Consider the following 18,376-nt stretch of genomic DNA (forward strand, 5'->3'; position numbering starts at 1 on the left):
TGATTGTTGCGTACTTGCATACGTGTGACGTGCATGCTTGTGTATCCGGCTGGCCGGCGGTGAGTCTACTAGCATAGCTTTTCTAGGTCGCTGTGTACGTCCGGTGCAGGCCAGCTTGGAGCATGAATCAAGATCGTCAACTTCGTTTCATCGTCTTCATCGTGCATCGCCGACCGAAAAGTATTAGATGGTGTGGACTGCGCCATGGCGGGGAAGAAACCTGCTTGCGTGATTGATAAACATTAGAGTACCCAAAATACCCCTAACTAGTCAATATACTACCGAAAATCTGTTGTAGTATTGTCTTATCTAGGCCCTTCAAGCCACATAAATTAACAGTCCAAATTGATTTGATGCACCGTAAAAGGTCTTTTGTTTAACTTTGTTTAAGTTGTTGGTAAACCATAGGGCTAATTTCCATCTAATAGAATGTATCATTTTTATATTTGCAAACATATATTATTTTGCTTTGATGTCAATGTTAGATTAAGACTTTATGTAGGGGGGCAATACGGGGTGAATGTGCATATAACTAGTTAGGGTCTTGTGGCGCAACCGGCTCCACATCTTTCGACTTCTTACAGATGCATAGCATGAATACTGACATTGCACGGACATACGGACACCTTGTGATTTACACCAACGTGTCTACTTTTTTTTTTGTCTCATTATTTTCTTCGTCCCCCTCATACTAAAATCCTGGCTCCGCCCCCGAAGAAGAGCATGCACAACTATAGCTTAAACTGACATTACACTGATTAGGATCGAAGATTACACAATAAAGACATGTACATCCATGGTGCAGATTGATTTAAGCAGCCTTTTCCGTACTTATTAGCTGTGATGCTCACTTGCTCAGCATGGCCTGGTAGAGCTAGCTCGTACCATGCTGCCATTGGCAGTGAATTAAGCAGGCAGCTGCATCCACCATGTGGTTAACAACTGAAAGCCATATCATATTGGACTATAGGAGTAGCGTATCGCGACAGGGGAAGACGGACTAGCTCCATATGTCTTGATGTCAGGGCAGCTTACTTGGTGATCTCAACGTCACTGACTGATTCTGTGTTGATGGTGCGCAGCTACTTAATTAGGAGGTATGAAGCATAGCTTAGTTTGCATAACCAGTTGGTTACTGAATGTGCTGAACATCAATTGCCGTGTCTAACTGGTCAGTCGTTAAAGATAGTACCCTGATTCGCATTGACTTACAACTTGCTCTTTCTCTTGACAGTCCTTCAGGTCTTACTCCCTCCGTAAACAAATATAAGAGTGTTTAGATCACTATTTTAGTAATCTAAACGCTCTTATATTAATTTACAGAGGGCATACTTCTTAACTTGCCATGTTATTGAACTTGAGAGTTTTCTTTTTAATGGTTGACTTGGAGATTGAGCATATGTAGAACAGCAAGCAGTTGCATGATGATGTGTTTAACTTTAATTTCAAGCAAAGTAGCAAATGCAGCAAGCAGTTTTTTTGAAGGATCCAGCAATTGCTTGGTTTTTCATTGATAAGCAGGTAGAATAGAATTTTACATGGAAATGCAGTAAGCATTGTCTGTACAGCAACATGCACTTCATCAAAATGTTGGCAAAATCTTTAGCCTCGCAAGGGAATCGTGTGATCAAGTTTATTACCACTATACAATGAGCTTCACATGGATGGCTACTAGCTTTACCATCCTTCCGAACGTACAAACTGAACTCTTTCTGTCTTACTTAAGACACACAGCCAACTGAACGTACAAGCAAAGCAACAAACACCCAAATGCCCAAATACTCAGTCAACTAAAGCTACATCCCGATGGTTTCTGGACCTAGACATCATTATCTGCTTACCCAGTCGTCTGCAATTGGTTAAACCATCAGATAACTTCCTCGACAAAGAAAGATACTAATCTGAAAAGGATGCTCGGACCAGTTCATCGGAAATCTTGTCTCTAATCCGGCTCAAGAGATTTTGGTTTTTACATGTCTGTGATTTGGGAAGGAGGTTTGTTTGCGATTTACGAAGGAGATTATTTAGGAAGAAGATGTTTTTTAGAGAAGAACATTGAGGAAAGAGATGTGCATTTTATTTAGGAAAGGAGATATATATGCAGGGATGATGTATCAACCATGACGACGACGCACAAACTTCCTTTTAATAGTACAAAAGATGTGCAGATGTTTTTCATATTCTCAAACTGTAGGGACCAAAAATATCCCCGTTTACAATGTTGCCCTAAGTTAAATAGGACTAATAGACTAACTTACACATCACATCGGGTACGTTGACCTTTGTTGTGCACAACCGAATCTAGACATTTCACACTCTGACACATCACATTTGAACACAAGTTGTTGTATGGCAGGCTACTTCCTGAGAGAAAAAGCGACGTGATACTTGAATATCCACCAAGCATACTAAACAAAGGACTTTATCATGCATGTCACGCCTAGGCAACAAAATCATGCGTTCATTGTTACTTGTCTAAGCTCTAGTGCAATAGTCGGTAGACGAATGCATTACATTTGGAAGCACAAACAAGAGTCTGTGTGTGAGAAAGACCATACATGCTGATGGGGTGGCACATTAGACCGTGAAGTTTAGTTTTGATAATAGGTCAGAGGGTATTGTGTGTGAATTGTGATAGTTTACTGCCCTGCATGGCGAATGCTATTAGGAATTGTAATGTCATTTTAATTACTTAATAGTATATGAGAGGTGTTTTAATAAAAAAATATGCTCATGAGTTTCCCTCCAACTTACCTGCAGATGTGCAACAGACACTCCAAATTAATGTGGTATTCACACTCTGATGAAATTTGGGCGACCATTAATGGCTAAGGGGTAGACCAAACCGGTGAAAATCGTTTCAACCCATTTGGAAGAAAAACAACAGCGTTGCATTGCAGGGAGTGTGAGTGATTGACTCGAAGTGCACCTGGTACGCAGCCAATCAAGGACACAAATAAGGTAGCTGGACGCACACATACGAGCTTAGCAAAGCAAGAAGAGCTCTATAGCACACGCACAACTATAGCTTGATGAACTGACATTACAATGATTGTGATCGAAGATTACACAATAGCGACGTGTACATCCATGCGCTGATTGAGTAATCAGCCTTTCCCCTACTTAGTTGTGATGCTCACTTGACTTGATCGGCATGGCCTGGTACGGCTAGCTTGTACCAAGCTGCCATTAGTAGCCAGGTGGTTCACAGCTGAATGAAAGCCGTATATCATCGAAAATGCTCTTTAGAGCTCGGGCTCCATGGAGCCTGAGTTTGACTTGATCAAAATTCAAATTTTCACGTTTCAAATTTTTTTGAAAAAAAATACACACATACTTAGAGACATAAAGCATATGTGTGTAAATTTTCAGGACGAAACACTTTAAAATGAGTGCTACACAAAAAGAACAAATCTGAGGCTTTTTAGTAGATGCACTATTCATTCTCAAAGTCCATGAATTTGTCTTTTTTGCACAGATCGCATTCTAGGGTATTTCATCCTCAAATTTTACATACATACTCATAACATCCTTGTTTACTTGTATGATTTTTTTAAGATTTTTTTGAAACTGAAAAGTGTGAATTTTGAATTTTTCAAAAAATCCGGCCTCCATGAAGGCCGAGTCATATAGGAGTATATGCGTCTCACTGGTCATCTAGTACGGATATACGGACATGACAGTGTCACCTATCGCGATAGCGAAAGATGAGCAGCAGAAGAAGGGAAGTCTAGTGCTGGCTCCATATGTCTGAATGTCAGGGCAGCTTGGTTGGTGATCTCAATCAACATCACTGACTGATTCAGTCAGTGTTGATGGTGTGCAGCTGCTTAATCAGGAGGTGTGAAGCATAGTTTAGTTTTGCATAACCAGTTTGTTACTCAATGTGCTAGGCATCATTTCCCATGTCTAACTAACCGGTCATTGACAGTCCTTTAGTTCTTCTTACTTCTTAATTTGCCATGTTGTTGAACTTGAGGGTTATGTTGGCTGTCATTCTTAAAGGTTCACTCGGAGATTGATTTAGCATATGTATGCACAACAGCAAACACGCAGTTGCGCGATGATGATGTGTTTAGTTAAGGTTAAGCAAAGCAGTAAATGCAGCAAGCATTGGCTGCACTGCAACTTGCACTTGATCATGAATGCTGGTAACACTAGTTTGTCTGTTTGTTTGTTTAAAAAAAAGGAGGAACGCCCCGGCCTCTGCATCATGTGATGCTGATAACACTGATGACGTACCGAGTTCTTATCTGCTAAGGAGAAATCTTTAACCTCGCAAGAGAATCGCGTGATAAAGTTTATTATCACCGAACACAATAAACTTGTCATGGATGGCTGCTAGTTCTATATATCATTCTTCCTAACGTACAAATTAAGCTCTTGGTATCTTACTTGAGATGCCCATTCCCATTGCAAACGCCCAAATGCTCAATCTATTGAGGCCAAACTCGGATGGTTCTCTTTATGGACAAAACCAAACTTATCTGCTTACCCAGTCCTTTGCAATTGGTTAAGCCATCAGATAACTTTCTCCAGAAGGGAAGATACTGACCTGAAAATGACGTGTGGACCGATTCATCGGTATAGTAACTCCGGCCCCTGATTAGACTCAGAAGGAAGAGCAAAAACCATTACTACTTACTAGCAAACGGAATGCCAGACAATGTGCTGCTATGCCAGTAGGATAAGTGACGTGTCTAAACGGTGACAAGCATAAAACATTGTACTTACCTAGCAAAAATTAAAATCAGAGGAAGGATGGCAAGATAAACATGACTTCTTCCTCCCCATTGTAAAATCCAAGCTCTTGGCTGGCACTTGAAGAAGGGGCAAAAAAGCAAATCCACCTACCTTGTAAATGCAGCAATGAGGGAGGATGCAACCAAAGCAATTTACAGCACCGGATCATCATAATTTCCACAAGGACCGACTGTTATTTTTAACTAAACGCCGGTGAGGCTAGCAATGTGTCGAGTAATTAACCGGTAATTAGTCAGGAGCCATAAGTAAACGACAGGCCATTTTGATTTGCTTGTCCGTTTGGTTGGAGGGTGGTTTGTTAATATGGCAAATGCAAGAATTCTGATCAAGACATTGTGCTGTCCTATATGGAAGGTTTCATGGAGAGGTGGCACATTTTGTTTGTCATTATTGTGCCATTTTCTTAGATGCAGAGGCAGGACAGTCCAAGAAAATGTGGTATTACCCTACCATTCCAAGTAAATTTGCATGTGCCACCTCTAAACATTCAAATAAGAATTTGTTTTGTGTGCCCGTACTACACATGGAGAGACAGGGCGGGGTCAGTATCTTCCATGCTAAGCGGGTTATTCTCATGATGGGTGTTTATTCGCTTGTCATTGCACGAGAGAGGCTGATAATTGGGATGCCCAATCCTATAATCAAAATGAAAAAAAATAATATAATGAAACAAACTCTCGTAAAAGATAATATGGTGACCACCTTGCAATAAAGAGTGCTTTGATGTAAAAAAAATGCCCTTCTCTCGGCTAAAAAGAGACCACTCTTCCCAGAGCGCACGACACACCACGTCTTCTGCACCCTGCTGCCGCCCCCCACCGCTCCACCTCCGCTGCTCCACCTCTGCTGCTCCACGGACGCCCCCGCCGCACCCTGCTGCCACCCCCGCCGCTCCACCTCTGGTAACTAATCACATCATTTGTCACACAGACATCTAGCTCTATGACAACTCAAGAGGAAATCCTAGTTCACTTTGTCGTAGGCTTTTTCAAAATCCAATTTCAAAATGGTCTCAACTTGTTCTTTCACGCGTGTGTGGTACAAATTTTCATGCAAGGACAAAAGACCATCCATGATGTTCATGTTTTTGATTAAAAAACACTTCATAAATACTAAAAAGCTTGTCAGCATACGGATCAAGTCTAAGGTCCAGAGTTTTAGTAATCCACTTACAAATGCATCTAAAAGAAAGTGGGTCCATATTGTTGAATCTTATCAGCTCCAAAAAATTAGGTAAGAATGCTATCACACCGTATTTCAACCTATGAACAATCAAAATTCCAGAATGGAAGGAATTAGATACATGTGTAATGTCAAGCTTGACAATGTTACCAACTAGCTTGATAATTCAATAGGGGATATTATATGGGCCAGGAGCGCTGATTTGACAGTTAGCAATCACATTAGTTTCTTGATTGTTCGTCCTGAGTACCTAAATCGATCGTGGGGTCTAGATCCACTTACATATCTCCTAAACTGTCAATTTTGAAAATCAAATATTATCCAAGTTGTACGTACAAATTGTCTCCTTGCTCCCCTCAACTCTGTTTATCCGACCTCCCTTCTTGCTGGCATTCTCCATCAAGCTCCGGCACTGCTCGACCAGTCATGGGATTCCATTTTCTGTGTTAGTATTGTTGTTTAAAAATAGCACAAATCTGGTGAAAATAAAACCGTCGGTGCAAGCCTCTTAACCTGAACCCCAGAACTGATGCCATCAGCTTTTTTCTAAAAGCAATTGGGGAGGTAAAACCCTTCGCTGTTCCATTAGCATAAACCAGAGTTCAAAACATGATCCAAAGTAGAGCTAAAGAAAAGCATCATCTTATTGCAACACGAGAGCAATGAAACCTTTGAACAATTCCATTTATACAAAGTGTATACATTACACTAGAGCACCACGGTAAAAACACATCGCTGCCTTGAAAACAAATTAAAAATCACCATCTCACCCGACTAATCACAACTTCCCATGCATTTTCTCTCGAGGGGTCATTTCATTTTTTTCAACCAAAACCCCCAAAGTTTAGCAACCGCTAGTGGGACCACCCGACGGTGACCGTGGCGGCTTCGAACCCCTCCTTCCCGCCACCGAACCGTATGGCGCCGCTGCTCCCCTTCCTCCCCCTCCGCCGCCTGTCCATGCTCCCGCCCTTCGACACCGCCGGCGACGCCTTCTCGCCGGCACCCTTCCGCCCGACCCCGCCAGCCTTCTCCAGCAGCCGCACCACCTTGGCCTTGCCCGTCACCGCTGCGGATGCCGCGGCCGACCTTCCCTTCGCCGTCGCTGCCCTGGCGTTGGCCCCGGCTTTGAGGAGGATGTCCACCACGTCGGAGCGCCCCGCCTCGGCGGCGCAGTGCAGCGCCGTGTAGCCCTCGGCGTCGCACGCCTCCACGTCGACGCCCCGCTCGATGAGGTCGCGAACCGCGTCGGCGCGCCCCTTGAACGCGGCGCGCATTAGCGGCGTCCACCCGTGCGCGTCCCGCCCTTCCACGGACGCGCCGCCGTCCGCGGCCCGACGGACGGCCCGGGCCTCGCCCTTGCGCGCGGCCGCCAGGATGGCCTCGCCGAGCCCCAGGAAGTCCATGATCCGCCCGGTGTGGCCCTCCTCGGCCGCGGTCTCGTATGCCGTCTTCCCTTTTGCGTCGCGCACCGAGGCCGTGCCGGCCACGCCGTGCGCCAGGATCAGGCGGGCCACGGCCTCGTCGCCCCGCCTCGCCGCGGCGTGGAGGGCGGTGCCACCGTCCGTGCCGCACCTCGCGTCGGCCCTTGCACCTGCCGCGAGGAGCGCCTTCACCGCTTCCCGCCGGCCACCCTCCGCCGCCAGCCGCAGTGGGGTCTTGCCATCCCTCCCCGCCGCGTCGATGGATGTGAAGGAACCGGAGAAGGAAGCGGAGGAAGAGGAGCCGGGAGAAGCAGACGCAGGCTTTCCAAGAAGCAGCTTCAAGACATCGTCGTGTCCCGCCGCGGCGGCCACGTGGAGCGCGTCGGAGCCGGCGTGCTTGGCTCCATTGGCGAGGAGGAGCTCCGCGATGAGGCACTCGCCGGACGCCGCGGCGATCTCGAGGGGTGTCCTCCCGCGGCTGGGCTTGTCGGCGTCGGCGCCGTACTCGAGGAGCACCTGCACGATGTCCGCGCGGCCGAGGCCGACCGCGAGGTCGAGCAGCGTGCTCCCGGACTCGTCCGCGGCGTCCGCGGCGCGCCACGCGGGGTCGCTGCGGTCGAGCACCTCCCTGAGTGCCTCCACGGCCCCGGTGGCGACGAGGCGCGCCGCGACCTCGGCGCCCACGAAGGACGCCCGGATGCCGCTGTCGACAAACACCTGCTTCTTCCTCGCGGAGAACCACTCAGGGTTCACGGAGTCGAGCGCGGACACGGGCTCCCTGACCGAGGCGCCGGGCGCCACCACGCTGTGCAGCAGGAAGGCGTCCTCCCCGCGGCTGCCTCCCCCGCCGGGCCCGTCGGGCGCCTCGGAGGCCATGTAGAGCACCTCGACGGTGACCGCGGCGAGCGGCGCCAGGATCCCGGTGTGCGGGCGCACGGCGAAGCGGCCCCTGACGGCCGGCTGCAGGCGGAAGGCGACGGGCATGGTGTGCATGGCGTTGCGCAGCGTGAGCTCCCCCCTGGCCGGCCGCCCCGGCTCCACCCGCACCACCACCTCGTTCGTCGGCTCCGGGATCACCAGCCGGTCCATCTCGCCCCCTTCCCTTACCCTTCACGTGCTCTCCTCGCTTGCTGGCGTAGATAGAGCTTCTAGCTAGCAGCAGGAGGCTAGTGCAGCAGCAATGGCGAGTTGTTGGTGGAGGTTGTGGTGGGGTAAGAAGCCATCAAAGGGAGTGAGAGCAGTGGAGGGGCGTTATGTAGGAGCCAAGGACGGCCGGCGCGGCGTGTTGGCGTGCCACATGGCCGGTGTAAACAACAAGGCGGACTTGTTCTATATGCTGGCCGCCTTGGCCGCGGGCATGCGCCATTCGCCATTGTTTAATGACGGCGAAGGTGGAGTTTGGTCCGTAGGGGCAATGTAGATGGAGATGGGGAGGGTCCGAGGCCGGAGCGTAGCGGCGGAAACTTCCCGGCTGCCTTGCCCGTCGCCGTCTGCCGCTCGTCATTCTAGGCCATCCGTAAACTAATGATATGAACAAAGCAGATGTGATTGGCTGGTGAAAATTATCATCAGATTTCCATTCAAATTTGTTGTGTAACATGTGGCAGTTTGACAGCAAAAACAGTTAAATTTCCTCTGAGATGAGCTATCAAATTTGCTGTCGCATTTAGAATAATTTGCGTCCTTCATTTTGTGACAACTATTTAGTACCAGTAGTAGTTTTAGACTAGCCTCAGTCCTAACTTACAGCATGCCTGAAAAGAAATAACAGTACGTTCTACATTACTAGTGCCATTCAGGGTGTGAAACTCCAGATGCTCCATAAGGATCTATGATGGATATTCCTTGTCAGGAGAAGGGATTACTGCACAAAAAACTTGTTTTTGTGCTGGCATATAGATGCTCTACATCTGCAAGGGAGCATAAACAGGATAATTCACTGTCCCTGAACTGTTATTTTTTTGAAAATGGAGGTATACCCCCGGCCTCTGCATCATGATGATGCATGCGGCCCTTTTATTAAAAATGCAGGAAGTATCATCATAAATGTCTTACAGCTCGCAAACGGAGCAAAGTCATAGCACAAAGATCTGGAAAAAAGAAAGGGCCTAAAAACAACCGATACGGTGATAATAAGGACAAGCTCTCTAGCCCTCTATCCTGTTATGTGAACGCCATCCGAACCGGTTGAATATAGTCCGAGTCACCATCTTTCATTGGTTGCACCCAGTAACCAAAGGCATCAAACTGGTATCTGAACTGTTAGCCCATTGTTTTTACTGAAAAGAACTAGAATCAAAAGCATCAAACCTTCCTTGGTAGTATCTCAGTCATACTAATAATCCAAGTAAGGTCTTACAATCATGTCGCTGTAATGCTGCTTCTTGGCCAACTTTGCTGCCTGTATGTCTGTGTGTCTATTTTGAAAGATGGTCACCAACCAAACTGGTATTCTGAATTTCAGACCGTCTTTAATCTATGCCACGACGCAAGCCTCTGTTTCGAGAGAGACATGATCAGTCTACTTCTGCGCATAGTGTTTCCTTAAAATCTTCACGACAAGTAAATAAATTTATTTCAACTTCGGTACGCGCTGGTACTCCATATAGCAATGTTTCAAGTAAATAAAACTCTTAATTTATTTCTTGGACTGTCCTGCCTCTGTATCTAAGAAAATCGCACAATAATGACAAAATATGTGCCACCTCTCCCTGAAACCTTCCGTATACGACAACACAATGTCTTGATCAGAATTCTTGCATTTGTATACTGTACATACAACGTGAGCTACTCTACATGACATCATCCAAAAGATCAACCAGTTCGTCGCCGAACAAGTTCTTATACATCAACAACTAAAAAGGATATAAACATAAGGAGGAGCAGGATCACCACTTCCGTGCCGGGCCTTTGCCCTTCCGATTCCGGAGTGCGCGTGCGGGCCGGCTGCGCGGGCATTAGCACCCACCGCTGTCCACGCGGAGGAGTGACCGTTGGGGGAAGGGGACGACGCGGGGGCGGTGTTAACTGCGCCGTCCTACCGTAGCTGAGCGCGGGCCGGGAGGGTCCAACTCCAGCGTTCGTGCTGCGGCGGCACTACAGATCCGGAGCTGCCCCCGATGTCCACCTTGGACCGCTCCAAGGCAATGCGGAGGGCCAACTCTTCATTGGAGTCGAGGTCGGAGCTCGACATTGCTCTGGATTGGATCGAAATGCGGGGGTGGAGAGGACAGGACGAAGCGAGAGAGGCGAGTGGAGTGAGCTCGGGTTCGAAGCTGAAAGCTGGATTAGGGATTTTGTGGGAAGCTGTGGGGTCGGTGGTGGGCGAGCCTGTCAGGCGGACGCGCCCGGGCCGCCCCATATCCGCCCTAGATTTGGGCTGGATATGAGAGGCGCCGGACAGCCCAGGCGTTTGAGGCCGGTTTAAGGTGTCTGGGTTGGTTGATTTTTGTGACCGGTCAGTGACAGGTGTTTGAGATGCATTTGGGGTGCCCGAGTGTAGATGCTTTAATAGTGCAATTTTCATACTCTAATTTAATTTATGCACGTACTGTATAATGTATGCGTGTATACATTTTCACCCATCCAACATGCCAAAAATATCCATGTAAAAAATGACTAAAATATAAAAACAAAAAATAAAAACACATACGATAAAAAAACAAATAATGTGTGACGGGCTTCAAGCCCAATAGGAAAATCGAATTACCCCAAGCAGGGGCTAATAAAAAAATTCAGCCTAAGAAAAAAATTGTCTTACCCCATACAGGGGCAAGTCAAAAAAATTAATTGTTTTTGCTGCCAAACTTCCACCTGCCATAGAAAAGTCAGCCTAAGAAGCCATAAAACAACGAGAGAAAAAAACAGCACAAATCTTGACCCAAAAAAAAAATCAACTGTCAGAAAATCGACTTAGCCAAATTTTAAAATCAGCAACTTACATATAGCTAAAGTGGTAACTATTACTACCTCAGTCTTAACTTACAACATGCTTGAAGAGAATAGTAGATTACTACTACTGCCATGCAGTTCCTTCAGAGTGTGAAACTCCAGATGCTCCAAAAGGATCTATGTATATGCCTCTAAAAAATTAAGAGAACAAATAACTGCACGGATTTTGATTTTTGTGTTGGCATGTGCTCTTCGTGTTAGAGAACATAAACATGATAATTCACTGTCCCTGAGCAGTTAACCCATTATCAAAAAAACTAAAATAGAGAACATCAACCCTTCCTTGGTAGTATTGTATACGTCATAATAATCCAAGTAAGGCCGGTCAATCATGTCACTGTAATGCATCTTCAATCTCTGGTAACCTTGATGTCTGTCTGTCTATTTTGATGGTCACCAACCGAATTGGTATTCTGAATTTCAGACCGTCTTTAATTTATGTCATGGTACGAGACAAGATCAGTCTACTTCTAGATGTGCATAGTGTTTTCTTAGAAATCCTCACAAGAAGTTAAATTCTTTTAAAGTTCGGTATGTACTTGGTGGCAATATTTCATGGGTTTCCCCTCTTTGTAAAAAACTCTTAACGTATTTCTTGGATGGTTCTGCCTCTTTGTAAGAAAATGGCACAATAATGACAAAATATGTGCTAGCTCTCCGTGAAACCTTCCGTATAGGACAGTAGAACGTCTTGATCAGAATTCTTGCATTTGTCATACTAACTAACCACCCTCCAACCAAACGGACAGGCAAATCAAAACCGCTTGTCGTTTACGTATCAATCAGGTGGATTACTTAACGTTAATTACTTGACACATTGCTAGCCTCACCAACATTCAGTTAAAATAATACTCACCCTTGTGGAAATTATGATCTGGTGCTGTAAATTGGAAATTGCTTTGGTGGTATCCTCCCTCATTGCTGCATTTACAAGGCAGGTAGAATTGTTTTTTGCCCCTTCTTCAAGTGCCAGCCAAGAGCTTGGAATTTACAATGAGGAGGAGGAAGTCATGTTTATCTGTCCATCCTTGCTCTGATCTTAATTTTTGCAAGGTAAGTACAATGTTCTCGGCTTGTCGCCGTTTAGACACCTCACTTATCTTACTGGGATAGCACATTGTCTGGCATTCTGTTTGCTAGTAAGTAGTAATGGTTTTTGCTCTTCCTGCTGATTCTAATCAGTGGACGGAGTTACTGTACCAATGAATTGGTCTACACATCATTTTCAGATCAGTAGTATCTTTCTTTCTTTCTTTCTTTCTTTCTTTCTTTCTTTGTGGAGAAAGTTAGCCGATGGCTTGACCAATTGCAGAGGACTGGGTAAACAGCTAGGTTCCGGATTTGGCCCTAAAAATAGATTGAGCATTTGGGCGTTTGCAATGGGAATGAGCATCTCAAGTAAGATACCAAGAGCTCAGTTTGTACGTTAGGAAGAATGATATATAGAACTAGTAGCCATCCATGACAAGTTGATTGTGTGTGGTGATAATAAACTTTATCACGCGATTCTCTTGCGAGGTTAAAGATTTCTCCATAGAAGATAAGAACTCGGTACGTCATCAATGTTATCAGCATGGCATGATGCAGAGGCCCTCTTTTTTTAAACAAACGAACTAGTGTTACCAACATTCATGATCAAGTGCAAGTTGCAGTACAACCAATGCTTGCTGCATTTGCTGCTTTGCTTAACCTTACTTAAGCACATCGTCATCGCGTAACTGCTTCGCTCCTTGCTGTTGTACATACATATGCTAAATCAATCTCCATATAAACCTTTAAGAATGACAGCCAACAGAACTCTTAATTTTAGCGACATGCCAAATTAACAAGTAAGAAGAACTAAATGACTGTCAAGAGAAAGACCAAGTTTGCGAGTCAATAAGAATCAGGGTACCATCTTCAACGAATGACCGGTTGGTTACACACGGCAAATGATGCCCAGAGCATTCAGTAACTAACTGGTTATGCAAAACTAAACTATGCGCCATGCTTCCTAATTAAGCAGCTGCACAACATCAACACTGACTGAATCAGTCAGTGATGTTGATTAAGATCACCAAGCAAGCTGCCCTGACATTCAGACATATGGAGCCAGCACTAGGGTTCCTTCTTCTTCTGCTCATCTTTCGCTGTCGCGACAGGCGACACTGTGATGTCCGTATATCCGTACTCAATGACCAGTGAGACACATATACTCCTGTATGATATGATATATGGTTTTCATTCAGCTGTTAACCACCTGGTGGATGGAGCTTAACTGGCTGCTAATGGCAGCTTGGTACTACAAGCTAGCCGTACCAGGCCATGCCGAGCAAGTCAGGTGAGCATCACAGCTAAGTGGGGGAAAGGCTGATTACTCAATCAGCGCATGGATGTACACGTCGCTATTGTGTAATCTTCGATCCCAATCATTGTAATGTCAGTTCATCAAGCTATAGCTATGTGTGTGCTATAGATCGAGCTCTTCTTGCTTTGCTAAGCTCGTATGTGTGCGTCCAGCTACCTTGTGTCCTCGATTGGCTGCGTAGCAGGCGCACTTCGAGTCAATCACTCACACTCCCTGCAATGCAACGCTGTTGTCTTTCTTCCAAAAGGGTTGAAACGATTTTCACCGGTTTGGTCTACGCCTTAGCCATTAATGGTCGCCCAAATTTCATCAGTGTGAATACCACATTAATTTGGAGTGTCTGCTGCACATCTGCAGGTAAATTGGAGGGAAACTCATCAGCATGTTTCTTTTTAAATTAAAACACCTCCCATATACTATTAATTGATTAAAATGACATTACAATTCCTAATAGCATTCGCCATGCAGGGCAGTAAACTATCACAATTCACACACAATACCCTCTGACCTATTATCAAAACTAAACTTCACGGTCTAATGTGCCACCCCATCAGCATGTATGGTCTTTCTCACACACAGACTCTTGTTTGTGCTTCCAAATGTAATGCATTGCACTAGAGCTTAGGCAAGTAATTAACAACGAATGCATGATTTCGTTGCCTAAGCGTAACATGCATGATAAGTGCTTTGTTTAGTATGTTTGGTGGATATTATTCAAGTATCACGTCGCTTTTTCTCTCGGGAAGCGGCCTGCATACAACTAACTTGTGTTCAAATGTGACGTGTCAGAGTGTGAAATGTCTAGATCCGGCTGTGCGCAACAAAGGTCAACGAATCCGATGTGATGTGTAACTTAGTCTATTAGTCCTATTATTTAACATAAGACAACATTGTAAACGAGGATATTTTAGATCCCTACAGTTTGAAAATATATATGTTTACAGAGGAGTACTATTAAAGGGAAGTCTGTGCGTCGTCTTGATACATCCTCCCCGCATAAATTTCTCCTTTCCCATATAAAATACGTATCTCTTTTCTCAATGTTCTTCTCTCACAAACACCTTCTTCCTAAATAATCTCCTTCCTAAATGACAAACATATCTCCTTCCCAAACCACAAACATGTAAGAACCAAAATCTCCTGAGCAGGATTAGAGACAAGATTTACCGATGAACTGGTCCAATCATCCTTTTCAGATTAGTATCTTTCTTTGTCGAGGAAGTTATCTGATGGTTTAACCAATTGCGGATGACTGGGCAAGCAGATAATGATGTCTAGGTCCAGAAACCATCCGAATGTGGCTTCAATTGACTGAGCAAGTGAGCTTTGGGTGTTTGCACTTTGCAGTGGGGATGTGCGTCTCAAGTAAGACATAAAGAGTTCGGTTTGTATGTTTGGAAGAATGGTAGAGCTAATAGCCATCCATGTGAAGCTGATTATGTAGTGAATATGCTTTTAAATGTTAGTTTTAGAAATATTTCAGCACCTATCGAAATTACTGAATTTCAGTAATTTCGGTTTGCATTTCGGCCAAAGGACTGAAATGCTCACTTGAAATTCAAAAAAGTATTTGAAAAAATCAAAAATGTTTTGAAAAACATAGAATTCATGTGTACAACTAAAATGACTGAAATATTTTGACCAAAAGGTAAATATTTCAGTGCCTATTGGAATTATTGAAATTCAGTGATATTCATCGAAATCTGACTGAAAGTGAAAACCAAAGAACTTGATCACACGATTCCCTTGCGAGGCTAAAGATTTTGCCAACAATTTTTATGAAGTGCATGTTGCTGTACATACAAGGCTTACTGCATTTCCATGTAAATATTCTACCTGCTTATCAATGAAAAACCAAGCAACTGTTGGATCCTTCAAAACAAAAAAAGCTTACTGCATTTGCTGCTTTTCTTTACATTAAACTATCACGCAACTGCTTGCTGTTCTACATATTCTCAATCTCCAAGTCAACCATTAAAAAGAGATCTCTCAAGTTCAACAACATGGCAAATTCAGAAGTAAGAACTAAAGGACTGTCAAGAGAAAGAGCAAGTTTTAAGTCAATAAGAATCAGGGCACTATCTTGAATGAATGACCAGTTAGACACGGCAATTGATGTCCAGCACATTCAGTAACTTAACTGATTATGCAAACTAAGTTGTGCTTCACAGAATCAGTTAGTGACGTTGAGATCAGCAAGTAGCTGCCCTGACATCCAGACATATGGAGCTAGCCCGTCTTCCGCTGTCGCGATAGGCGACAGTTTCATGTTGGGACATTCCGTATATCCGTACTTTATTGACCACTAAGACGCATATACTCCTATAGTCCAATATGATATGGCTTTCAGCTGTTAACCACATGGTGGATGCAGCTGCCTGCTTAATTGACTGCTAATGGCAGCTTGGTACGAGCTAGCCGCACAAGGCCATGCCGAGCAAGTAAGCATCACAGCTAATAAGTACGGGGAAGGCTGCTTAAATCAATCTTCACATGGATGTACACGTCGCTGTTGTGTAATCTTCGATCCTAATCATTGTAATGTCAGATTAAGCTATAGCTGTACATGCTCTTCTTGCTAAGATTGTAAATATATGTGTGTGTGTGTGTGTGTGTGTCCAGGCCAGGGCCAGCTACATTGATTGTGTCCTCAATTGCGTATCAAGGACTCACACTTCTTGCAATGCATCATTGTTGTCTTTTCTCCGGTTCTCGAAAGAGAATTTTCAGCAGTTTGATCTACATTTTAGCTACTACCTCCGTTTGAAAATATTGAAAGTTCTGGGTTTGTCCTAAGTCAAACATCTTTAAGTTTACTCAGATTTTGTTAAAAAATATGTCATCTTCAACATCAACCATACATAGAATGAAAATATAACTAATGTAACGAGACTAATTTGATGTTGTAGATATTAGTATACTTTTCTATAGACTTGGTCAAACTTAGAAATATTTGACTTTGGACAAACCCAAAACTTCAAACGTTTCGAAACGGAGGGAGTATGAGTTAATTACATAAGAGGAGTAAATTATGTCCTTGTTCGCAGATCGCACTGGAGGTTGGAGTATCTGCTGCACATCTCTAAGGACTTTTAAGATTGCAGTGTGGGACAGCTGCAGACTCATGTTTATGGTTCCAAATGTAATGCATCCGTGAACGGTTACCGGTTGTTGCACCAGAGCTTAGACAAGTACTAACAAAGAACACATGGTTTTGCCTAGGCGTGACATGATAAAGTGCTTAATTTGTTTCATATATTGTTTTGTGGATATCCAGGTTGCCCATCGTTTTCCTCTAAGTAAGTAGCATGTGTACCACTAACTTGTGTTCGAATTCAGAAATGGCTGGGCCCGGTTGTGTGGGGACGACTACAACTGAAACAACTCTTGTTTGTGTCGGTGGAAACGACACCTATGGAATCACTGGGATCCCTTCTACGGTTGGTGGGCGCGGGGTTGTGCAAAGAGCGGGTCTAGTAGCTAGCACAAAGATCGTTTACCCAGGTTCGGGCCGCAAGGATGCGTAATACCCTAATCCTGCTTTGGTGTATATTTGAGTGTTCTTGAGCTTTCGAACTAGCTGCGGTGCGTGCGTAGTCCAAAAGATCTGAATCCTTCTCCAGTATGCTTCGGGCCTCCTTTTATAGTCAAAAGAGGTCGCCACAGTAGCACACACGAGGTGGAAAGGTATACGGTGGTTAAGCTTATTGCATGTCATTACGGGACAAGGCGCATTAAATGCGCTCCTTAGGTGTCCCGTTGCTTTATCGGGGGCGGTAACGAGGCCCGTCCCGTCCGTCGCCGCTCCACCTTACCCCGACACGCGTCCAGGCCAACGAGGCATGCAACACCATGTAGGCTGATAGGCTGCTGAGTCGGCATGGTGGTAAGGTCTTCACAAAGATCTGCATGCCGCCACGCTGGTGTTTGGCTAGTTGGATTAGCATCCACGTACTGCCACGTGGGTACTAGCCTCAGTTGGTGGGTTGGCTGCTGAGCTGGGGCGGCAAGGTCTTGTCGCGGTCCCGTGTATATTCCCGGCAAGGGTCTTGTCGGGGTCTCATGAGCGCCCTCGGCTAGAGTCTTGTCGGGGCCTTGCGAGTGTTTTCGACAAGGAGCCTTGTCGGGGCCTCGGGGGCATCCTCGGCAAGGGGGCTTGCGATTGTTTTGTTTTTTGGTCATCGTCTAGTCTTGTGGTTTCTTTGTATTCACAAAGATCTGCATGCCAACTATGCAGGTGCTTCCCGAGCCTTGGTTCCAATGATGTTGATGGTGTCGGTACTCTTAGGCCCAAGGGTGGCTGCAATGTTGCCGTTGGGTGAGCTGCCCCGGCAAGGATCTTTCTATTGTAGTCGTCCCTGGTTGTGTGCATCAAACGTTAACATACTTTTTATTTTGCGAAATAAAGGTCAACGTACTTGAAATGACATGTAACTTAGACTATTAATATGAAACATGGAGCTTCTATGGCTATTTGTCGGGTGTTGCCCTCCACCGTCTCACCTCGCGCTGGTTCAGCGCGCCGGTCAGCTGCACGAGCCGCGTCCAAGGCCCAACGATCTTCTGCCGCTACTAGAGGCACGGACGGCACCGGACGGGGGTGTAATCCACCCGCAACTGGCAGTGGCCGAGCAGGGTGTCTCGCCTGACCTTGGTCCTTTCGGGGCATCAATCCCATCAGCTCCTCCTGTAACAGAGAAAGAGAAAA

At 45.3% G+C, this 18,376-nt stretch overlaps 1 protein-coding gene across 1 annotated transcript; it reads right to left on the reverse strand.

The window, feature by feature from the left end:
- Window positions 1-6,609: 6,609 nt before the first annotated feature.
- Window positions 6,610-8,919, reverse strand: LOC125553375 (protein VAPYRIN-like). Its single transcript, XM_048717166.1, has one exon. It carries the CDS (start codon window positions 8,457-8,459, stop codon window positions 6,801-6,803), a length of 1,659 nt encoding a protein of 552 aa, XP_048573123.1. The 5' UTR covers window positions 8,460-8,919; the 3' UTR covers window positions 6,610-6,800.
- Window positions 8,920-18,376: the final 9,457 nt, after the last annotated feature.

This window comes from Triticum urartu, chromosome 4 (assembly GCF_003073215.2).
Source record: "Triticum urartu cultivar G1812 chromosome 4, Tu2.1, whole genome shotgun sequence".
NCBI lineage: Eukaryota > Viridiplantae > Streptophyta > Magnoliopsida > Poales > Poaceae > Triticum > Triticum urartu.